Consider the following 24,980-nt stretch of genomic DNA (forward strand, 5'->3'; position numbering starts at 1 on the left):
AGGAAACAAACTGCCTGCTTTCCAGCAAGTGGAAATGGAAAGAATCAGGTAAATTCCCACAGGATTCCCCATGATTTTAAGAGCTGATGAAGAAGATACATCCTTGGAAATGCCTTTGAGAACTGATTATATGCTACATTGCTTTGTGCATAGTATCCAGGGCTAGATATCTCTCATTCTTCAGATGTCTCAAATAAGTAATCATTACATTAGACTGTCCTGTTTCTCCCTTTTAAAATCCTCACCAGGATGTCTTACCTGCTTGGCAGACAAGTTGGCCATTCTTTCTTTGGAGAATTTTGAAATTTTGAATATGAAATGTCAATTGTAGGACTCGATCTGAGTCCTGCAGTGTTTTTGCTCATAGCATAGTACTTTTTGTTGCAAGGATGCTGAACTGACAAGTAGCCAACTAAAGGGGCTGCTTTACACAGCCACTGGTAGGACATCATGGAGCTTTCTGGCCCCACTAATTGGAGGTGTAATGACCTCAGAAGGATCAGGTACCTTTAGAGATAAGGCTGACCCACAGAAGAAGGTAGGGATTCTAGCCAGAAAGAGAAAATTCTTACTTTCTTATGTTAAACTCTTGCATCTCCCTGGGTCTTAGTACTAAAGGTCTCAGCCCCATTAGGGAGATGTTATTTTAATGATGCTTCTTAATGTGGTATGTTACCGTAATGTTCTGGAACTGCAGATGGAAGGAGAGCTTTGGACATGCCATCACCCAGCCTTAAAATAGATTTCCTCAAGTCAGTCTTGGAAAAGGAGCATCACTCCTTCTTGAACAGTTTGCATCTCCTTTTGCTTGCCAAATGATTTTTAAAAATCTGAAAATGGTAGAAATGTTTAGCAGTTTTTTAGCTACAAAATTAATTGAGATCCCCAGATCTTCTTACAGTGGTTGTTAATGTTTTTTGCTTGACCTTGATTTTACCAGCAGATGACAGAGACTATTGAAATTAGGATAACAAGCAATTGCTATATGCCAGCTGCCCAGCCATTGTGTAGTGTTTTATTCTAGGCATCCAAAAGGATTTTTCTGAGAAAAAATTGAATGAGGCTGTGGGATGTTCTAGAGACAAAAAACCCACAATGATAAATGGTCTTTCAGGGGAAAATGTGATATTTCACACCTGTGTAACTGTTTGATTTGGAAAATATTTTTTTATATATATATATATATAATCTGACTCTATTCCACAGTTTCTTATCTTGGCTTGGGTGCTTCCTAGACATTGTCTGCCCTTAAAAAGGATTACATCTTCTTGCTCAAGCTCAGGAGGTAAACTGGTTTGTGTACATGGCTCAGTTTCTTGGATTTTCGTGATTTTTGAGAAGTCTGATGTCAGCTTTCCTTGTGTTGTTTTAGACCTGCAATGCTTTAAAGTATTTTTTTCTTTTTTCTTCTTTTTTTTGTAAAGAGAATTGGAAAGATAAGGGCAGTTGTTGTAATGATTTGCATTTAGCCCAGAATTCAGCCACGTCCCATAGACCTGTCTAGTACTACCTTGCTAGTGACTGATCAGTTCTTTGCACGGATCTTAGCTACTATGTCTTTGACACTGTATCTGTGTATCTGTTATTGATTTTTAAGAGATGTACTGTGGGACCACTTACTGTTCCTAGAAGAAAGCACTCTGGAGAGCAGTCTTTCCTGCTGAGGTGCTGTGAGTCTGGTAGCACTGGCCCTGTTAAGTTACCAAAAGGTGAAAACAAAAGCATAAGAGTGGCAGTGAGAAATAAATGAAGTAGAAACTGTGCACCAGCTGACAATGCACACTGTGGCAGCTGTGCTGATGGGGGTCCTGTACCTGCCTTTGGGCATCAGGTCTGTGCCTGAAGCACTGAGCTCTTGTAACTTTTTTAAACCCTTTAGGTTGAAAGAGGGTAGACCATGAGGGTGGTGAGACATTGGAAAAGGTTATGGAAGTTGTGGCTGCCCCCTCCCTGGAAGTGTTCAAGGCCAGGTTGGATGGGGCTTGGAGCAACCTGGTCTGGTGGAGGTGTCCCTGCCCATGCGAGGGATTGGAACTGGATGATCTTAAAAGTCCCTTCCAACCCAAACCATTCTATGATTCTCAGTAGTCAGACCTGCTAGCAAATATTTCCAAACTCTATTGTGCATCCAGTGTAAAACTGTATGGCAACATTCCTTACTTGTATTTTCATCTGAATCACATCTGCAAGAGAAATTAAATCCTGGACCTTCAGGCCTAGGAAGAAAACCAAGAAAGAATTAAAAGGCACCAAGGAATCAACTGTTTGCTCCATTGCCTTCTTGGAGGCCAGTGTTTGGTTGTAGTTTAGCCACAAATACCTGGGCTCTTCCAAGCCAAGACTGTCCACACATTCCCCAGAAGGTGTGGGAAAAGCACTCTTGTTCCTTCCGTGCCTTTCCTCTACCTGGTGGAGAATGTAAGTTCTCCATGTATGAGATGTAAGAATGTTATTTGGTGGTGGCTTTTCTGGGTTGCCCTGCACTGGGGTTGAGCTGGACAGGTTGATAGGTGAGTAAACCAAAAGTTTGTGACAGAGATCTGCCCTGGTGCATGCAGAAGGGATGAAGTTTTCTAAAGACGTTGGAATTATACTTGACTGAGCAAATTGGAACTTGAGAAATATTCGTATGGCTACTTTTATACTAACACAGTGTAATTAATTGGGAAAAGAGGATTTGGTGCCTTTCAGTGGCCCAGCAAGTTCATGTTTTTGGCTGAGTTTTACTTTGTCTACATTTTCTCTTCTTTTTCTTGCACTTGCATGCTTAGGTTTAGAAATTTGCACTGCAGTTGTGTACCTGGTAACTGTGTTACAGGTGTGTTGATTTAGAAGTTTGTCTGAAATGTGATGCTGAAGAGCAGCATGTGGGGCTGATAAAGTGCTAGGGGAGATGCATTACCAGAAGGGCTCAGCTACTTCTAACAGTGCTGTTAATGAATGGTTCTGCCTTGGACTTTTCATCCCACACCTACAAAATCCAGCCTTAAGATTTGTTCTCCTGCTGGTGGAGGCACCTTAGCCCTCACAAATGTTTGTCTACTGCAGTGCTTTGTGGTTGCTCCCACCTTTATATGAGATGCATAGACTGGAAAATATTGTGCTGGTGTGTTGAAGAACTTGCAGAGTACTTGGTTTGACCCCATATTACTCTATCCAGCCTTTCCATTTACAGTTTTGTCACTGCATGCTCCTTTTGCAGATGCTAAATGGTAGTATTTGTGTTTTTCTTCATAGCATGGGCACTGAAACCAGTCATAGAATCATAGAATCATAGAACTGTTTTGGTTGTGAAAGACCTTTAAGATCATCAAATATAACAGTTAACCTGAAATTGCCAAGTCCATCACTAAGCTGGTTCTAAGCACATCTATACATGCTTCATGTGCTTTAGAGCTCTGCAAAGCATTTATCTACTTGGGATTTTTTTTTTATATCTTTCTTTGGCGTTGGTGTCTTGGGTCCAGATCTCAGCTCAGTGAAGCCTGTGTGATGTGTCCCTTTCTAACAAGTTCACAGTTTAATGCATACCCTCTCACAAAAACCTGGAGCAGTATGTTGATTCTAAACCTGGAGCAGTATGTCGATTCTGGAACTAGAGAATTAAAGCAACTCACCATCCACAAGCTGCTCTAGTATTAATACTTGCACTTTTTATTACCATGACTTCTTTCTAGCACTTAGAAGAGGCAACAGGCTGCACATTTTTTAAATAGTATGCACTGCTTGTCACTAAACCAGAATATATTCCACTATATCGATCACACTGGCAGTCACATCATAAATGTGTTGATGCCTGTTGCTATTTGAATAACGATCTAAAATCAGTGTTATATATTTGAAGAAATTATGGAAACTTATCTAGTCTTGCTAAAGTTTTGAAGGTATTTATTCTTGTATGTATCTCCTATCTCATTAATAGTTTTCAGGTCATTTTGATTTATTAGTGCTGGCATAAACAGCATACATGTGATTTTTTTATGTCTATATACATGTACCAATAAAAAAATAAAAGTCTGTATCTGTTGATAGGGAAAGAAAAACTTTTTGTGCCTTCCCTTACATGATGTTTATGTTTAGGAGTGCTCTTAAAACCATGGTCCTGAAGAGTCTTCCTCATCTTGGCATTTCTATCCTTCAGCTGGGTGTCACCAGCCTCATAGCAGGGTTGGGAAAACTGAGTCTTCTCTTGTTCATCAGTGCCCTCCTGCACACAAAATGTGCAGAGGAAGGCTGCATCCTGCAGCAGACCTATTTTCCTCCCAAGTGAATACACTGATTTATTTTTCCCTTAACTACTCCTTCTACAAATACTTAATTACAGGAGTCCAATCACAGGGGGGCAAAGGGGATGGTAAGTTATGGGCTTTTTTGTCAGCTTATTGTATTGTGAATATATTTACAAATATTTTTAGCAGCTGACAAAAAAAACAATTCCTTTTGCATTTTTTGTCTGCATATAGTTTAATAACTGATTTAAATCCTAAGAAAGTACCTAATAATCTTGGACAGAAAAAAATGACACTATACTGGATATGAAATTGAAACATATATGGATTGACTAGAGGGGGGATGTGTTTTGTAAATATGCTACTGCCATAGTTTAAAAAATATAGTCCAAATTAAGTGCGTTAGAAAAGGGGTAGAGGCTATACAAAAAAACACTGAAGAAGAACTCATACTTTTTTAGAATTTTTGTGCCACTGGTTTAATATTATAGTTCTTCCACAAAAAAATCACTTCAAATAGAAATTGAGAAGTAAATAGCTAATTCCTAATAGACATCAAGTAATTTAGTAGCAGTTTTTTGTTTAGCTGGTTATTAGTTTGGAAAATACCCTGTCAACTCTCCCTAGTTCCCAGCAGGGGTTTGAAGGGGGCTGAGAGTTAAGCACACAAACAGTTTGGTCTTTGGCCTTAACCCTGAACATGAGAGGTCACTTGAAAACAGTTCATCACTGTAGATTCTGTAACTTCATGTCAAAATGAAATAGCAGCTGCCCTGAAGTAACACGAACATTTATGAGTTGTTTTTCCTCCCTTACTTGCAAAGTGGCCAGCACTGATTCCATGCCCTGCTAAAGCTGTATCATTAAAATTGACTGGTTTGGGTTTGTTTGGTTTTTTTACAGTATTTTCTCTCTTCTTCATCAGGAAATAGCCAAAACCAAACCAAAAGAGATTGTTTATCTATAACAAAAACTGAAAATGCATATTTTTGTGTCATACTTCATTAGTGAAATAAAAATTTCATTTTGAAATCTGATCTGTTTGGCTTTATACATTGATCTACTGCATGACTGCATTGCATCTCACACCTCAGATACTGTGGCATTTGTGAACTTTTGTTTTGAGGCTTTTGATTGGTTGTTATTATACAGCTCATCACTTTTTCCATATGTAGCCATGTTGATTTCATCATTTATCTTTCATGTGAAATAGTCTTGGTGGCTCTTAGGGCTGCCTTGAGTTTTGTTTCCTGCCCTTCTCATGGCTTGGACCAGCCTTGGCATCCAGTTTCCATGACCTCCAACATCCTAGCATCACTGACACACTGGTGTGTATGTATTTGCTGCATTACTTGCTTGTAATTGCTTTTGTAATGCCTTTTATCTCTCTCTCTCTTTTCCAGAATCCACTGGAGAACCTTATTCCCCCATTCCGGAGTGTGGACAAGAATTTCTCTTACAGGTACCTCTTTGAATTAAAAGGAACATTTTTTTCCCAGGGCTCGATAAAAGGAGGGCAGTTCCAGAAGGACTTTACTACGTCCTCTTTTGCTGTCCTGGGAGGTATGTTCTAGTAATGAATTTCTCTTTTTGACCTTTACTAATCGATTGGGATGGCAGATTCGTTAGTTGCAAATACATATTGTGTATGTTTAAGTGCTGCTTAAGAAGGATTGAAGTTTGCTTTTCCTGTCATAAGTCATAAAACAATCTTATGTATCACTGTGGCAGATTCATGTTTGGAAACAGTTCAGGCTTTTTCCTGTCCTCTATTCCCAACCTGTACTTTCTATTCAGTAGATTGAGCTGACTTTTTATAACAGAGACCTTTGGTGCAAGCAAGTACTTCCAGCCATAGTTCTCCAGAGCTTTGTTATCTGTTTCTTATTAATGCACTCAAAACCAGAAGAAGGCTTAAACATCTCGTGAGTCTATCCACAACACTGAACCTGATTTCAAGGTCTGAGCAGGAGATGAGCATTAAAATTTAAAATATTGTATTAATCATTAAAGCCTCCTAAAAAAAAAAGGGGGGGGGGGGAATCCAGTGTCAGGAATAATGGAAACAATGTCATCTATTCAGTAGCTTCAGCCTTGGTGTGTACAAAAAACCTAGCTGAAACCCAAGAGGGCAGAAGGGAACAGGAACTGTACATGTGGTACTCTGTACCAGGGGTTCTACAATTCTTGGAAGGGTAGTAGGGCACTTCTGGTATTTCACTGTAGCAAAGAAAAAATCAGCAATCAATGTCAAAGGCATCATGTATCAAATCAGCAACATATTTCTCTAATATTTAGTTTTAATTCCACTCAGTAGAAGGTATTTCGTGTTCATCTGTTTCCAATTACCATGCTTGGCTCCAGAGCATACACTGGCATCATGTGGGGTCTTAAATTAGCAATTATTACTGCTGTTTTATTTCAAGACAAAAATGTTAAGTCTGAGAGTATGCATGGCTAATTTAAGAGTAAAAATCTGTTCCCAGAATGTAGAAATCGTCTCAGCAGCCATTTTTGTCAGATGACAAAATTGGGAGCTTGAAATTCCAAATATGTTGTAGTATGGAATTAAAGGCAGCAAAACTGTATTGGCTGTGCTGAGACTGACATAGGAACGTTCAAACTCCTGTAAGTGATCTGTGTTATTTTTTGTGGTCACAAGTTAACCTGCACTAATTTCACAGTCACATTTCATATTTTTACTTTCCTGATGTCATGCCATATGGGATTCATTTCTCCCTTCCTAAAAAGGGGAATTCAGTGTTTGATGTTTGTACAGGTACTCCAGGTCTGTGGTTTTGCTGGAGATATATTGCTCATTTTACAAACAGAGAAGATTGGATCTGTGATGTATGATAAAAGCAGCATTTGGTCCTGGCTGCAGGGACACAGCCAGACTTCCTTCATTATTAGCTTTTGGACGTTATCTTGAAACCAGTCCAGGTCAGTGATGAAGTGATGCTGCTGAGTGAGGTATACCTGGAGGGACAACACTTGATTGACTCAGTCCTCCAGCAGTGATGGAGATGGTGTGCTGCAAGGCAGCTGGACAGGAGAGGTTACCTTTCTGCTGCAGGCACAGGTGGATGAAAACCAGACACCACATGTTCTCACTTGAGTCTCACCACCTTGTTTGCTGCATCTCATGATTTGTCTTGCTTAGGCAGCTTTGCCCTGTGATGTTCAAGTTCTGTTTCCCTAAATCCACCTACTTTAAAAGTTTGCTGATAATCATCCCTAAGGAAGTAACAGTTCAGTGGGGTAAAGCAGTAGCTACAGGCTTGGGATGCTTGTATCCAATTTCTCATTTTGGAAGAAATTTCCTTTGTTACTTTGGGCGGGTATATTCAATCCTGTATTTAACTCCCTGTTTGGAGATTTTGCATTGTTTACACGGGAGGGGAGGACCTATTGATGTGGCTGTGTATCATGGATCTGTGAGGAGAACAGATGTGTAGCAATGATGTAGGTAGTCTGATGCTATAAGAGGGGATAGGAATAGAGAAATAGTTTAAGCAGTCTTTCTAAGCTATAGACTAAGGCATTTGTGACAGAGACAACAGCATCCCTAGTTCAGGACTCCCTGGAGGAAACCCTTTTGCATATCTCAGCACAAAGAGCACATGAAAGGCAGCTCAGGTGTGATGCCAAAGGGAAGAACTGGATCTACTGAGGAGGCTAGAGCAAAGCTCATTCAGTTAGCTAGCTGGTGCTTCTGGTTGACAGAATTTCCTCCATTGTTCATTTTCTTCTTGAAAGCACATGGGGCTTCAGGATGGGTCCTCGTGACCTTCTCTCAACCAGCCTGGTGCCAGCACCTCTGCTGCCCACCTGCTGGGATCAGTGGACAATCTGTCTTGGGCATGCAGGCTGCAGGAGAGAGGAAAGGATGCCTCTCTCAACTCTAATCCAAAAGCAGCCTGGGTTGGAGGGAACCCCATTCAGGGGAAGCCTCACTTGGCAATACCCTTCTACACTGCACTCTTGTGCCAGCTCTGTTCCCTCTGTGAGACACAGGAGCTGCAAGGGAGGTGATGAGGAATAATAGCATTTGGAGTGTCCTTCCTTTTCCTCTAATCCCTCTCTGTCCTTGGAATGCATTTCTGCTTTCCAATCCACTGTTCAGTGCCTCCTTCTCTAGCCCCAACACCTTTTCATCTCTGCTCTTTTCCTGGTAATTGCATTTATCCTCCACCTCTTTGTGTCTTGCCATTTCTTGCTCTTCTTGTGTCTGCCCCTACACTCCCAACTGCAGATTTGGATATATTTTTTTTTCTTGGAGTTGGGAGTTTTCTTGGAGTTTCTACCTCCCTACACTGCCTCCCTCTCTGCTTGATTAAATGCACTGCCCATGACTCAGTACAGCTTTTGATTTCTTTTAGACAGTGTGGTATTTATGGTTTATTGCAAGTTGTGGCTAGAAAGAATTTCCATTGCCATCGTAACTTAAATCAGGGCCCTCAGATATGCAAAAAACTTTCAGTGTGCAGATTCTGGACAGTCTTGACTTCTTAAAAGCATCTTTCTAAGATCGTTGTTTAGTGAAGACTCATTACATTAAGTGGCAGTAACATGAAAACAGATTTTGAGTGTGAACTTGGATTTTAAACAAAAGTTGGGGTGCTCAGTAACAGGTGGTTGGTTGGATATTCATCTTCAGTTAAATAGGTTGTGAAGAGTTTAGAAGATTGTAGCTTTGTAGCTGTGGATTCTGTGGGCACAAAAGAGCAAATAAAAAACCCCAGTCAGTGTATTCTAAGAACTAACACCTCAAAAACTGGTTAATACAGCTGGTGTAGTCTAAGAGGCTAGACATACAGACGTGTCATCAAGCCATGCACATACAGTGTAGTACTTGTGTTGGGTTATATGGCCGTATTATTGATTGCAACACCATAATAACATTGAAGGCTTAAATTACATTGAATTCCTGTGCCAAAATTGGTATTTTTAACCATCTGCTTGAACGTGTCTTGAATATACAGACATATCTTCAAGATGGGCACTCATTTCATTTTCTTTCCTAATTTCTAACACCATCTATCTTTAGACTTGAGGCTGGAGAAATGAGGAATGAAATATCCTGTGGTATGGGAAAATGTCTTCTTATCTAGAGAAAAACATAGCTGTACCAGTCAAAAATAAAATATATCAGCCATAGAGTTGCTCTGAAGGTTTCAGTGCCATGGAATGCTTCTGTAAATCATCCATGGTTTGTTTTTGTTGTGGTTTTTTTAATTATTGTTTTTAAAAGAACTGATTTGTCTTTCATAGTAAAAACTTCTGTAGTGTGTTTATTTAAGAAAAAAAAAAAAAGGGCAGTATTTCATGTACCAAAGGTTCAATGCTGAGAAATGGTTAACTTAGGGCAATTATGGTGTAGAAATAATTTTTAAGTAATCCTGCTGACCTTACTGCAGTAATACTTCATGTTACAGAAGAAGCTGTTTAATATAAAGAATTTTGACAAACAGGACCCTACAGCTCATCAGAAAAGTGTCACAAAGTAGTCAGTTCTCAGAATTAGGCCTCTCTGGTTTTCACCAGTTCTGAACACTTTAATTTTTGTAATGCTACTGGTTTTAGCATACTCAGTTTTTAATTGTGCCTTCTGTATTGCCTGTTTAAGGTGGCCATGTAGGTTCTTAATACCAGTAAAAGACCTGCAATTGCTATATTTTAATATTTACTTACAAAGATCAAAGGGTTGTGGTTTTATTAAAAAAGAATTTTCCATGTAACAAGACAAGAGAAAGCTGCTAAGCTAAGAGAGAAAAGTTTTTATAATAGTTTCTTACATGTAAAAAGAAGAAATATCCTATATACTTGTGCACTCTTTCTTTCAAATATATTTTCACAAAGGATAAACTTCAGAAAGATGCTGTGAGTTTCCATTCAGTGGAATTTTGAAACTTTTTTTGCCTCAAATGGCAATTTGGCAATTGGAATGTTGGGGACTGAAAAATGGACTGAAAAGGCAGGGGGGATGTTCTTGCCCAGGTGGAGCTGGCAGTGAGCTGGTGCACCCAGCTTTGTTTTGAGACTTTAAAAATAAGTATTTTTTAAGACTTTCTTCTGCTAATTAAATGTCTGACTAAAGGAAAGGAAATTTTAAGTATATAGTTTTTCTACTTATAATAGCTCTTTATGGTTCCTCTCTTTTTTCACAATATAAACTTTTAGAATTGTTTCTCTTTTTCTGAGCTGTGTTTGTTTACTTTGGTCTTTGTGTATTTGAACATTTCTAGAGTTTCACAGTGTTAGTAACTCCAAGGTAATGTCTATCTGCAGCTGTTTTCATTGGGAGTTTATTGTTTCTAAAAAAATATTTATAGATAAGTCACTATGTTCCTTTAATATATTTCTTACTACAAACAGTTTTAGAAAACATTTTTAATAAGAGTCTAAGCAGGGAAATGAAATTTCAGGGATTTTGGTCTCCTATGACAGCCTGGTAACTTTTTTCCTTTCCCACAAAAAGGAGCTGGCAGTGGCAGCAAGTATCCAGTTATGTTCATGAGATCACAGCTTGTTGTGCCCTTCTGGGAATGGGAGATGGTATCAAATCCCAAGTCCTCAAACTGGGGCAAGTTTCTCACCTCTTGAGGAAGATTGCAGTTGGCAGAATATTAAGTGGGCCTTTCTGACAAAATGTCCTACTTGCTAGAAATTACTGAATTGCACTAGGGCAGAGTTAACAAGCATTATTTCCTCACCAAGTACTCTGTGTGAGCTTATTTACTCTTTTGATAATTTCAAGACAGCTTGCACAGTATTTATTTTTTAAAAGTGGAAACCTTTTAAAAGAAGTACTGAAGAAGGATCTGCATCTGTATGTTTTATAGCCTAGTACTTTGAGCATCTGGCCCAGAAGGTTGCTTTCAGTCTTCCCTCAAACTCAAGCAGAGGTAAAGTTGTTTTCTTTGTCATCCTCATCATCCTTGGCTGCAAGTATCTGCTAGGAAAGATGATGTGAACAAACAAGATAGGCAAGGAAATCCCTGCTTCCTCTAGAGGTTGGGAATTAGCCAACAGGCTTAGTTGTGTGCATGCATGTTTAGAGAAACAAGAGGGCTGCATCTATGCTGGGTAGTATGGGTGTCCAGGACATAGCCATGGACCTCTTTCACTGAGCATCCCTCCTCCCCTGTGCTTACTTTCCTTTCATTTTTTTCACTGTTCCTCCCCATGGAAGTTAAATATGGGAGATGAGGAAGGAGTCCAGGTTTTGACATGGTTTGTTGTTCAGGACATAGCTGGGGTGTTGTACCCAGACAAAAGAGCTCAGAAGTGAGTCTCAATTTATTAGTTTAAGCAGAATAAGTACAGGTAGAAGAACATGTGCTTCAAGGCAAGAAATAAGCCTCAATATCAGCTACCCAAGATTTTATGAACACTTCTGTAACTTAAATAGTGAACACAGACTCTGTTTCCCTCCAGAATCTGCTATTTTAGGTATGTGTGTTTCAGTGTTAATTAGTTTTGAGTGCTCAGTTTGAGGTTGCTTTTATAGGCTCACATGAAACAGGATGCCAGATCTCAGAGGGAAGCTACGTTGCCTTATTGAAGTAGCTATGAAAGAGGTGAACCTGCTGAAGTCACCTTGTTGTGGGTCCTCGAATCTTTGACTACCAGGGCCATGTTGGCAGACACACTGCAGATTTAATACATACTTTCATTTTGAAAATCTATATTTCCTGTTTTATCGGTTTAAATATGACTTGATTTCTTATTATCTCCTAGTTTACATGCAGAAACTTTTCTAAACCCAGGTGATTTATTTTTTAGGGCTCACTCCATAGCATAAATAAAGACCATTCCTGATCCTATAGTTGTGCTGGTGACACCAAGTATGCTGCAGCAAATTCTTCAGCATTTGTCCAAGTTTTCAAACATTCAAAGGATTTAGGGGTATGTTTAATTTATCTTGGCATATCAGATGGCCCAGAATTGGTGTTTTGAAAGTTCTGCTATCAAATTGTGTGTTCCATAGCTGAGTTAATGATGATCAGTTTTTTGGTGAGGGATGCTGCAGAAGTTGGAGCTCCTTTCCCAGTTGCCTAATTACTGACTATGCTTGTGCTTCTGTTGTTCTGTGCAGGGCAGAGGATCAGACTTTGCTGTGTGGTTGGAGACCAAGAGGGTGACAGGTGTATGGAGTCTGCAAATCCTGGTAGTGAGTTTGTGTATCTGTGTGGTGATACTAGAAGGAGGATGCTTTGCAGGTGTATCTCCACATTTTTGTGAAGAGAAGATTTTTATTTCCTTCTTCACTAGTGCATATGATTACTGCTGAACCTATTACCACAAATATTTGGGTAGCTTAAAATACATCTCATTCTTAAAATGGACTTTTTAAAAATTACAACAGATCTGAGATGGGAACTTAAATGAATAGTGTTCCATTGCAAAACATTTTACTGAGCTTCATCATTAAAACTGTTATGTTGTTCTCTGTCCCTCTTTTTTTGTCCAAGTGTGCAGCAATGACCCCTTAGTTAATTACATTTTTTTACACATTGAAAATGTTGCCACTAGGGAAAAAAAGTGGTTTTCCAGGATGCCAAATCCAAGCATAACTGTGAGGGACAGCTGCCAGGAGCAAGGAGATAGGATGTGCTGGCTTTTCCTGTCCGTTGAGGAGAAGAGGGAAAAGTGCAGTCCAGATATCATTGGTCTTTCATCTGGAGCAGAGCAGAAGTTACTGCCTCTTTAAAGGACAGGATAGGTAGGGGAAAATGTTTTGCAGAGCCAGGTGGTAAAGGAACAGGGAAATAAGAATCCCCTTTTTCTCAGGGAAGAGGAACTAAGCAGCTGGGAAGTAGTGGAGCAGAGATGTATTGAGAACCTCTGAGATGTGACAGAGCATTAGGACCAGGTGTATCCTGTGTTGAAGAAGAGGATTGTGTTGATTTTCTAGAATTGCAGAGAGGATCATTGAGAAATTATGTAGGCCCAGGACAACACAGGATAAATTTGGAACTCTGATTTTCTTGTAGGGAGGAGGCTATAAATTTAAAAGTGATGGTTTTGGGGACATGCAGAATTAAAAGGGTGAATGTAGTCTGGACTTGAGACTGTTGACACTGGCTGATGAACGAGCAGTGATGATGTTTCCTAAAGCTTTGAAAAGTGTTGAGAGAATCATTCTCAAAGTGCACACTGAAATAGAAGTATTCACATGAAGCTAGAGCTACAGGGAAAAAAAAAAGGTTGTATTTTTAAATATATATTTTAGACCCGTTCTTGATTATTTTCTTGTTTAAATGAGAGGCTGAAATTATTCCAAAGAGTGTGCAATATGGTGTAAACAACACAGGGGTTCAAAGAAAGTAGAATTGATTTCCATCACAGCTTTTAAAAACACAGCATGTAATATTACTCTAAATAAAAATATGACCTTTTTTCTTACTTTTTTACTATCTAGTTAGAAGAAAGGGAAGGTTTGTTTCGGAGCTTTCTTGTGCATTTATGCAGCTGTCTGCATCTTTTGAAAGAAATCAGAGTTTTCATGTCTGGTAGCCATCTATAGAGCAGTAATTACCCAGAAGCAAATATCTCTGAGAGTGAATTATTGCTGCTGGGTAGGAAATGTAGTAGTGCTGTTATTTAGAACTAAAAAGAAGAAAACGAGTAAGATTTTTCTTTCAAAGTGACATCTTTATCCAGCTCCAGGCATGTGTTACAGAGGCAGTATGTAAGTATAGCAGCTAAATTGTTTTCCTGGTTTCCAAGAATTTGTACCTCTATGGATCTTCCAGAAGCTATTTCCTCATAAGAGTGTTACCATTTTTGGTTATGACAACATCCTGCTTTAAACCTCATCATTTCAACTGTACAGTGAAATAGAAAGAATGCTGAGTGGTGACAGTGTCTTGTTTATGGAGAGTTTTATCTTAAAAGTCTTTGACTGTGATATAAGAGCTAAGCAGAATTAAATATATCAGCCCATTATACATTCATCTATATTATGTGAGGCCAAGTCTATATCCATGCACCCATGTTTATCTCAAATGGTTTCCAAGAATACTGCTGTCATTGAGTGGGGATTATTTTATCTCAACTTAAGCCTGCTTTATTTAAGTTTAGCCTGTGTTTTCAAACATAGGTATGTGAGGTTTATAGTGACAATTATCCACAGAAGAACTTAGATCAGTCTTAGACATACACATTAGTATAACATAGTGCATAGACCTATAGCAAGTCATTCTCAGTGAGTGCCCTCATTTGTGAGCTCTGCAAGGACTATTAGTAAAGTAGCATCTTCATAATGAGACCTGCAGTTTTAAGTGCAGCTTCAGAGCCTGATGTTTTCCACCTGTGCCCTGTGTTTGTTCCTATCCAGCTTTTGTTTTGTGGTCTTTGAGTCCTGTTGAGATCACTTGTTGATTACTTTTGCTGGAATTTATGGGATGTTTTTGGTGCATCTTGAGGTAGTGGTAGTTATGTTTTATCATCTGGAAAATGAAGTTGACACAGGCCTTCAAATATCAAGCAAGGCCAAAGAAGGGCTGTGAGACATCTTTATATTTATTCACTGTGCTTCATTCTACCTCCTGTACAATCCCTTCAGTCCCCCAGGGATGACTTTAGTGCCCAAGCTTCAATGTAGCTTTGCCAGGTGAAGTCCTTGCTGTGTCCTTGCTGAAGTCAAGAGCAGAAATTCCACAAATTTCGTGTGGGCCAAATTTTCACTGTTGCTTTTTCCTGCTTTGTTGCATCTTGAATACTGTTAAAATATGTAGTGCTCTTCTGTGGATACTTTCAGTCAAAGATTGGCTGAAACTTGGCCAAGGTGTAGGAGCTACAGGGTGACACAGAACTGGAGAAGGATGGGTGTTGTTTGCTGTCAGTTAGCATCATTCAGTCTGTGTTTAGAGTGTAGCTTTAGGTTTAAGAGTGGATATTGTACAATAACATTGTTTAATAATAGGACTAGAAATAAATACTTGCCAGAATGGGGCCTGTTCATAAATTTTTGTTAAATTTTTTAGAAGTCTGCACATTTAGAATATATGGAACTGTAATTCCAAAGTTTCTTCACAGTTTATCTACTCCTACTGTCTTGGCTTGAAATCAATGAAAGAATATATTAGAGGATTTATTTGTAGCTAATGCTAGCTGTATAACTATTGCTGCTCTAGGCTTTATTGTGTTCCCCTAAATCACACAGTGCATCTGTAATTTAAATGCGAATATCTGACAAACATATTACAGACCCAAGAGTGATTGGAGCACAATGCCTGAAATTACTAAGTGCTTTGGATCTCTGCCTCTGTTGCAAAGGAATCCTGACTTGAAGTGTCTGGCTGAAAATACAGATGTAAAAATCCAGAAACCCTCTACCCCTCTGTACATTTTGTGTCCTACTCAGCAGTTCTGCAACAGTTGTTGGGTGTTAAAGGAGCTCAGTGAATAAGAACTTTATTAAAGGTTTTATTAATGTATACACAGTATTAGAATGAACTGCGTTTGAATGTGTGCAAAGCTTTTAGCTTTGTTTTTTTATATATAGTCTCTTATGTCTAGCAGTTGTTAAAAGGAAGAGAACTAATGGGAATCCAGAGTGAATCTTGAAAAACACAGTTGGGTCCAGAGACAAATTATACCTACAGAGTAGATACTTGGATGTAAACAGAGTAAAAGGACAACTATGGACAGTTCTTAGGTCCATAAGTTATTTCACACATTTCCTGGGAGAGAGTGACAAAAACCTATTTGCCTTTGAATTTCTCCAGTGCAAACCATTGCTGGAGTTGTAGACCACAGGAAATTCAGATGCCCAAGCAGTAAGTTTCTTTGAATTTAAGCCATGAGAAAGCTACTTTTGTACCCATGTTGTTCAGTGATGATTTTCCCAATTGGAGTCTAAATGACATGATTTTGCCTTCCTGAGACTACACTGTGCTGCTGTCTCTCAGCATTTTTCATTACTGATGAAATTAGTAAGTAGGAAGCCTCTCTAGTGTCACTGTTGTGTTGCAGGTGCCTGTGGACAGCTGAGAGGCTGGTGGGAGTTGCTCTTCCTTTCCCAGCCAGCAGCAGAATTAGGGCTGCAGCCATCACCAGCACAGGCAGGAGAATTTGTTTCATTTGCACTTTGCATTCATCCACCTCCCTTTCATCCCACTTTCTTTCCTAACAGTAGCTGGTTAATAATTCTTAGCTCTCTAAGATAAGACTACTGAATAAACTTTCCTCTGATATTTAAATGCAGTGAAATAGAGCAATTTAAACAACACAGAGAAATACAGTTGATCCTGTTTGTAGCTGCACGTACTTTAATGTATATCAGAAGCCCCACAGGTACAAAATCTCCATATCTGGTCACGTAACCACCTGGCTGTTACTCTCCCAGCTCCCTGTGTTGGCTCAGGTGAACATTTCTGCTATGGATCCTCACCAGATCTTTGCTTTTCTTTTTAGGGATGCCTGAAGCTCACTGCCAATCACAGCATATTTCCATTGGCTTCAGGGCACTTAGCCCCATGTGTACTCGCAAACAAGCACTCTTGTTCTCTCAGACGAACATGCATGCACAGTTCTTTGGTTTTTTACTTTTTTTTTTTACTTTTTTTTTTTTCTCATTTAAGTGTGGTGTTGAAGCTTACATGGATGCTTAGCCTCTTATGAAATGCTTGCTGGCATAGACCAGGACTGTCCTGAGTGAGGTAGTTAAGTGCAAAGGAGAGACTTCCAAAAGCAGCCTCAGGTCCAGTTCTTTGGTTCCCGGAGCTCCATTCCACAGTGGAGAGCCACTTGCCAGGAGGAGAATGGAGTTGGCAGCTGTTAGGGCAGGACTGTGGTGGCCTTTAATGACAGTGACCAAAGAAGGAGTGGAGAGTTGCAGTCTTGTTTATTTTAGTGGTATTAGCTCAGTTGGGTGACAGTGTTTAGTAAAGAATTGGGGTTTTGTTTTGGGGGGATTATTCTTCCTCCTGACAAGCCCCGTGCTCTCACATAGATTTAATTTCTTCGCACAAGTATCAAGTATGCACATCAGTGGGATATTTTTACAAGTACTTAGCCACCAATCTCTGAGCTGGTGACATGGAAAGATCTGATTCATGTGTACAAAAGATAAATGTGTGTGTGTGCAGATGAGTGTTGGAATTGCCTTCAGCAATTTTATACTTAATTTCAAAATAGTACCAATAAATATGTTGTTTCAATTGAGGAAGGCATGCTTTTTCTCCTTCGGAAAGACTTAGTTAAAATTCAGGAAGTCAAACTGCTGAGGAGTTAGCAGTAGGATTTATAAAACAACATTGAAAGGGAAGCTTAATTAACATTTCACTACCCTTTCAGTTGCACTGAATGCATGTCTGGTTTATCACCCACCTAAATATGTTAGTTTGTATTTGAAGAATGCTTGTGACAGTGAGCCTTCAGGAGAAAGCTCAGCTTTTTCCTATAATCTCATTAAGGCATTTATGTATTTTATTTGCTTGCTTTGACCTTGAATGATTTAGAGAGACTATTTAGTGTATATATAATGTCTTTCTGGGAATCTGTACTTGAGGTTGGTTTCTTTTTGGTGTTAATGTACCTTTACCTGGAATTTAAGGGGGTTTGTGGGGTTTTTTTGTCCAAGCAATATACTGGTGGCAGACTCTGTATTAGTAAATGGGGTATTGATGGATGAGCAGGCACAGCATGGCAGTACATACAAAGCAGGTCATCCCTGCGAAGGATGCTGCTCTGCATGCCTGAGGATGAGTGAAAAAGTTGCAGCTTCTTTTATTTCATTCCCTGAAGAACATAGTGATAACAGAAATGGGATATTAAAAAAGGGCAGCATAGATTAATGGGACAGTAATAAAATACATGACACCTATAAACTAAAGAAGATTTCTGTGATAAGTGCCCTTCAGTGCCTCATGTGGGAAAAATTGTTACAGCACTTGTAACATCTGTGGTGTTGGATGTGAGGCTGTTGTGACAAACCTAACAGATAGGATCTTAATTAAGAAGAGGGTAAGATTCATACGCACTTAATGTTTGGTAGAAAACTGGAATGATTCTAACCAAATATTAAGACAAGTTCTTCTCTTTCAAACCCAGATAGAATGTTTCTGGATGCTCCCAAAATCTTTCCTCAAAAAATGAAGCCTTTTTGTTGTTGTTGTTGTTCTGTTAAGCCTGTAAGGTGATTACAGGAACCTGGAAATATGTATTTGACTGGTGGAGCACGAGTGCTTTGGGGACTAATGTTCAAACAGACTTTGAACCAGAACAGGCGACTTTAGCAAGATCTGCTTTTAATTGTTGATTTTGTATTAGATTAACTGTGAAACTTGTCCATTGCACCTAAAATGCTACATGTCTCTGTTTACTCTCTGCTTTTTAGAAAATATTATTTTCTGGAGCATTTAATTAAAGAGGAAAATACATTTAGTTTCTTTCATTTAGAGAGTAGATGAAGACGAAAAAAACACTGGAGGTTTAGAGAGAAAATAATGTATATGCAAATAAGCTGATCAAAGCCAAAGGTGCTACTTTGAAAGTACTCTTCCACTGATCTTCAGGGAATAGATGGGTGTAAGGCTCTGAACTGTCACATTTTCATTCTCCTTTTCCCTCCAGAAAGATATCTGTATTGTGGTGGGGTGTCATTTGGGGGCTTTGAGCAACCTGGCCTAGTGGGAGGTGTCCCTGCCCATGCAGAGAGTTTTGGAACGAGATGAAATTTTAAGGTCCCTTCCTACCCAAACCATTCTGTGAGCCTATTATTTTATTTATTTAATTTATGTATTTATTTTTCTTAGCTTTTTCCAGAGTAATTTTGTTAAACCCGAGCTTAGACTGCGAGTACCAAACGACACATTTCTGGTCAAGTCGGGCAGGGGGGTGCAGAGGGGAAGAAAAGGGGTGGGGGCACAGGCATCCCCCAGGGCCCACCTCCCCTGCTCTGGTGCTTGCATCCTGGCCGGGAGGCGGCTGTTGCTATCGCTCTGATGTCAGTCGCGCTCGCTAACGTGTGGTTGGTTCCTCTGCCTTTCAGATCGGTGCCGGCAGTGGAGCACAAAGGGGGACGGCGAGACTCCTGCATCTTTCAGCCAGAAGAAAGGAGTCGTCGGAGCAGACTAATAGGGACTTGTGTCGGGTGGCCTTGCCCCACAAAGGCTGCCTTCAAAAGAGAAACGCAGCGTTATTTAATGAGCTGTGAGATGAGGCGCTGCTGCTAACGCTCAGACCCCGGGATTCATCGGCTCTTCATTGTGCTTAATGTACATGTTTCTGCACCGTGCATTTAGGAGATCCCAGAGAAGAATCCAAAACGGCTGCGGGGGAAAGACCACCAAACATGCCTACAGAAACACTACCGACAGGTAGCATGGTGAAGCCGGTCAGCCCTGCTGTCACTTTTACATCCGCCGTTCCTCTCCGCATCCTGAACAAAGGACCCGACTATTTTCGCAGGCAGGCGGAACCTAATCCAAAAAGACTGAGCGCCGTGGAGAGGCTGGAAGCTGACAAGGCAAAATATGTCAAGAGCCAGGAGGTCATCAATGCCAAGCAGGAACCTGTGAAACCAGCGGTGCTGGCGAAACCTCCGGTCTGTCCGGCAGCCAAGCGGGCGCTGGGGAGCCCCACTCTGAAAGTCTTCAGCAACAACGCCAAGTCCGAAAGCGGTGTCCAGAGAGAAAACCTGAAACTCGAGATTTTGAAGAACATCATCAACAGCTCTGAAGGCTCAAGCTCAGGTTCGGGGTATAAACATGGTCCCCGAAACTGGCCCCCTCACAGGGCTGACTCGACGGAGCTGAACCGACATTCGTTCGCCGAATCTTTGAAGGTTTACCCCACGCAGGGCCGTAGCAGCCCGCAGGAGAGCAGCTCCAATGTCAGCAGAAGACTCCTAGATCAGTCAGCAGAGACTTTCTTGCATGTCTCCCACAGCTCCTCAGACATTAGGAAAGTAACTAGTGCAAAGCCCTTAAAAGCAATACCCTGCAGTAGTTCGGCCCCACCTCTGCCTCCAAAGCCCAAAATCGCTGCCATCGCCACCCTGAAATCCCCAGAGATTGAGGCAGTCGAGTCTGGATGTGGAGTTAGTAGAAGACCCTCCCTGCAGAGATCAAAATCAGACTTAAGCGACAGATACTTTCGTGTCGACGCGGATGTTGAGCGGTTCTTTAACTACTGCGGACTTGATCCTGAAGAGCTTGAAAACCTCGGGATGGAAAACTTTGCAAGGGCTAACTCTGATATTATATCCCTCAACTTTCGCAGTGCAAGCATGATTAGCTCAGACTGTGAACAGTCTCAGGACAGCAACAGTGACCTTAGAAACGATGACAGTGCCAATGACCGTGTGCCATACGGCATTTCTGCCATTGAAAGGAATGCCAGAATCATCAAGTGGTTGTATAGCATCAAGCAAGCTAGAGAGTCACAGAAAGTATCCCACGTGTGAGAGCAAATCCACCGTAAAAAAAAAAAAAAGCGAGGACTGTATTTTTGTCTGTGAATATTCAGTTGTGAAGGGTTGTGAAGTCTACTTGAAGTCTTGTACACTTCTCAAATCTCTTTGTGTTGCTTGTTGTGCAATGTTTCCAAGTTGCATGCCTGTCAACATGTGAGCTGACCTGGCTTCCACTTGAACAATAACTAACTACAAAGCCTGGCTGAGCATACACATTATCTGCCAAAAGTTTAAGACAAGAATCTAATTAGGGCTTCAGTATATTCAAAGTGTTTACATGGAAAGGTTATATGACTTCCTTGTTATTTATGTGGTTCCTTGTGGATTTTTATATGTCACTTTTTGTCTTAATACAGATATTGTCAACCAACGTTGCTAGCTTCTAAGTTGAAACAGAATCCCTCTTGGGAGGAAGAAAAGCAAATTGGCCAAAATAGGAGTTTGAAGCATACAATGACAGGCAAAGCAGCCTTATCTCTTGTAGAAAGTGCATTATTGGCACATGTAAACTGTTTCTAAAAGGCAAAGAACATTATGTTCTTAAATTATGTATCATTGTTCAACTGTATATCCCTACTTGTTTAAGGGACTGTTCAGTAAAGGTTTCTTTTTTCTTGGTAAGCTCCCTCAATTTTACAGCAGTAGTCTAGTGAATCTCCTTGACCTTTTATATGAGTCATGGGCTGGTTAAACATTTTAATTATTTTGTGTTACCCTGTTGGAAATGCTTAAAGAAGGTTGGGATCAACAGATGGAAACGTTGTAGGTGCGGGATTTTGCAGGTTTGGTTTTTCCTCAAAGATTCCTGGTCTTAAACTTTTGACAGGAATTATTAGATCCTTTAGCTGATATTGAATGCCTTTATTAGTCAGACACATCATGGCAACAAAACTCTGTGCTGTCTTTTGATTATTTTTTTTTGTAGACCTATTTGAACAGTTAATGAGCAAAAATGGAAACCCACAGCCATATCAATATAATGCCTCCTATTCAGAAGTAAATACACTCAGTAGCTGAACTATATCTGAAAAATTGTTATTATATTGTCTTGCATATGTTATATCTAAGGCTGTGAAAATTTGTTACAGCTCTAGGAAAGTATAGAAACATGACAGTATGTAGCTTTTCTTTTTTTTTCTTTTTTTTTCTTTTTTTTTTTTATTTTTATTCCTCCTTATGATGGTTAGTGCTGCAGGTCAACTGGTTACCAATCTTTTGATAATCCGTGTCTTCCCAGTGGTTTAATTGACTGTCATTTCAACTGACAGTGGTGGCATTGTAGCGGAGTGGTCTGCTTCATTATTACTGTACACATGCTTTGATGTAAATTGCAGCACTACCTTATACTTCATCAGCTAATAGGAAACTTTTTTTATTGTGTAAATGCTGTAAGACTTTGTATATACTTCAGTTGTTATGAAATCTTTAAAAGGAAGAGTGTTATGCTAATAAATAGCTCCTGGTGCAGGTATGGTAGGTTTTTTGTTTGGTTTTTTTTTTACTCCTCCCATTCTTAAAACAATATCAGCAACTCAACTGCAGTGTCTTTTAGTGCTGTAGAAGGTCTTGGTTAAATAATAGTTCCAGTAAAAAGTTTCTTTTGCTAAAGTGCTTTTCAGAATATGGTTTTTATAAAGTAACTGTAGCAGCATGATCTGTCAGAAGAACTTGGGAGATTTTTCCAGACTCCTAAAATAGCTTGCTTCTTCCTTAACTAGCAATGTTTCTGTTCCCGTTTATAGCATCTGTTCATAATGAATCACCAGTCTTCTGAATTATTCTTCAGTAGTGCTTATTTACATATTTGAAAATTGAAGATGTTTTACAAAGTTGGGATCTATCTTTTCTCCAAGAAGCCTATAGCCCAACTTCTTCTCAAAAGCCACAGTTCATGCAGGCAAGCTGAGAAGAAACCTAGAAGCCAAGCCAGGCAGTCATTTGTTGCATACAAAATTATCTTACATCAAATTTTATGTAATTGTTTTCCAAATTGATTGTTCATATGTGGCAGTGGGGGGGAAGCACACATTCAGTATCAGGAGGTTACTCTGGGGTTTTTACAGTTGGCTTCACAACCTGAGATTTACAACTTTCCTAGTTCAGTCAAAAAAATGAGGAGCTCTATGTTTCAGCTACAGGCACATTTGTGACATTTTAAGCTTCATGGGTTTCAGTTGGCATTGACATCACGCTGTTTTTTCAAGAATATCTTTCCAATAGTAATTTCTACTCAGTTCAGTGACGATTTTGCCAAGGAAAATAATGCTTAAGGGATTAAAGCCAAGTGTAATGCAGCTGTACAGCAATGAAATAAAGAAGTTAAAACTGAAATAAAAATGCACTCACATTTTTCTATCTCAAGTGTTTAAAGAATGATGATAAACATGCCATCTCAACTGTTGCAGGCCAGAAACATTAACAAAATAAGCCTTTATAACTAGGAAATGGATTTGAGTCTATTCTAGGATTGTGAACTTGTTTCCCAAGGTTTGTGAGGAAGCCATAGGTAATAGAAATAGAATAGAAATCAAATTCATTTCCTTTTAATGCCATAGGGGTTTAGACTTGTGAGCTGTATGTAAGAGATCATTTCCTCACCTGAAATCTTAAGTAGCACCTTTGACACAGCACAGGATCTGACTCTGATGTCCTTGCTTCTTACCATGTGCACATGAATAAGATTTTACAGGACCCAGACCTTCACAGTCAACTGAACTTGCAATTCCAGTGAGGATGCAATAATCACAAGATTGCAAAATGTCCACAAGGCTTTGAACAAGCAGATAAAAATTGCCTCCATTTGTCACTTTATTACAGTTTATGCAGATAGCATTTATTTATTCATAGTCTTGCTATAACCTGTATGCTTGCATAAAAGCAACATGGTTGATGTCATGTCTGGTTTTGTTTTTTTAAATGGGAATAACCATTTTGCCTTTGCAGAGGTGCGGAGAGGGTCCCTTGTTTGTCTCTGCCTTAGGAGATTCCCAAGTGCCAAATGCTGAATTTGCAGAGTTGTAACCAACTCCAACACCTCATCAGGGACCCATTCTGGTCTTGTTCCTGCAGCCATTTGCTCAGGTACAAAGCACACAGCCAGCATCCATGGCTAAAAAGCAGCTCTTGTTGCAACAGCAGCTCCTGAGGGGAAACACAAATCTCTGGCATCCTTTGGAAGCCAGTACTGAGACCAGTGCTGGCAGCCCTGGTCCCAGAAGTGAAGAAAAATGCAGTGTGTTTTCAGTGTTTTGTGTAAAATTCACGATCACAAGTGCACAAAAGAAACCACCACAGAAGTTTCTGGTGGTTCTGTTATTTTGACTTGCTGGGAAGGGAAAGGAAAAGGATAATGATGTGACAAAGTACACTTTGAAATCTGTGTATAGCTTCATGCAGAGATAAACAGTTTCTCTGAGTTAAAAAGATGGGCAGCAAAGAAAAACTGCTCGTTTAACCACTTCATATTATGTAGTAACAATGCTGTGAACAATGAACGATACAGGATTTGTGCAGCAAATTTCCAGTCCAGAAATCCAAGTATTGAAATTTTCTTTTTTATGAGTTGTGTTTCTGCAAGGGGGAGCACTGCGCTGCGAGCGGATGCGCCATCTGAGTGACCAAGGGCTTTTGAAGGGTAAGCACAGAATGATGCTGCTTTTGGCAGAAATTCAAAAATCGAAAGGCACGCTCAGACAACAGAGCCAATCAGTATTGCTGACTTACCTCTTTTTATAGCAGTCTATCCATCCATGGAGGCCATACACGTTTGATTCCAGCCATTCAGTGAAAAACAAAGTGCTTAATGGAGCTCTGCAGTACAAAGCTGAATAATTTCAGTCTGCGAGAGAACGGGAAAGAAGCTAAACCTTAAAAAGTCTTCCTGCTTCCTATTGATTATGAGATGGTAACGTCTAGTATGTTAAATCCAGGGCTTTCTTGTTCTTAAAAAAGTTTTCGTTAAGGAGAGTAGTAAAACCAATAAATCTGGGAGGTGCTGGTTTTCCAAGGCTGTAAAACTCATGTTTTATGTGATTAATGGTGCCACACCAGTAGCTGAGCACATTAGGCATAGAATGTAAGAGCATCTGGAGCTTTGTTCTCATGAACAGTAAGGGTCCATTGCCTGTTTTGGCAATGAATATAAATGCAGATATAGCATAAGCTTCCTTTGTGCTGTACAAGAGAATTAATTGGTCAAGGTGTTTTGTCCTGAATTGTAATATAACTGTATTATGATCCCTGTTACCAAGGCTTAGATGCTCACTGATATTCTGAATTCATCTGACATTCCTTGCTGATAGCAAGGACTCCAATAATCTGCC

The 24,980-nt window shown here is 39.8% G+C and overlaps 1 protein-coding gene across 4 annotated transcripts in view; it reads left to right on the forward strand.

Moving 5' to 3' along the window:
• Positions 1 to 23,013, forward strand: part of FAM110B (family with sequence similarity 110 member B) — a 109,780-nt gene extending 86,767 nt beyond the window's left edge. For 2 of the 4 annotated variants that reach the window (XM_030446374.1, XM_008492183.2), the window contains 2 exons: positions 5,633 to 5,691; positions 19,234 to 23,013. In XM_030446374.1, the coding sequence (XP_030302234.1) occupies positions 19,537 to 20,649 (1,113 nt within the window). In that variant the 5' untranslated portion in view covers positions 5,633 to 5,691; positions 19,234 to 19,536 and the 3' untranslated portion in view covers positions 20,650 to 23,013. The remainder of the gene's footprint in view (positions 1 to 5,632; positions 5,692 to 19,233) is intronic. The other 2 variants (XM_030446373.1, XM_030446372.1) reach the window with 1 other exon arrangement.
• The last annotated feature ends 1,967 nt before the right edge of the window (positions 23,014 to 24,980 follow it).

This window comes from Calypte anna, chromosome 2, assembly GCF_003957555.1.
Source record: "Calypte anna isolate BGI_N300 chromosome 2, bCalAnn1_v1.p, whole genome shotgun sequence".
NCBI lineage: Eukaryota > Metazoa > Chordata > Aves > Apodiformes > Trochilidae > Calypte > Calypte anna.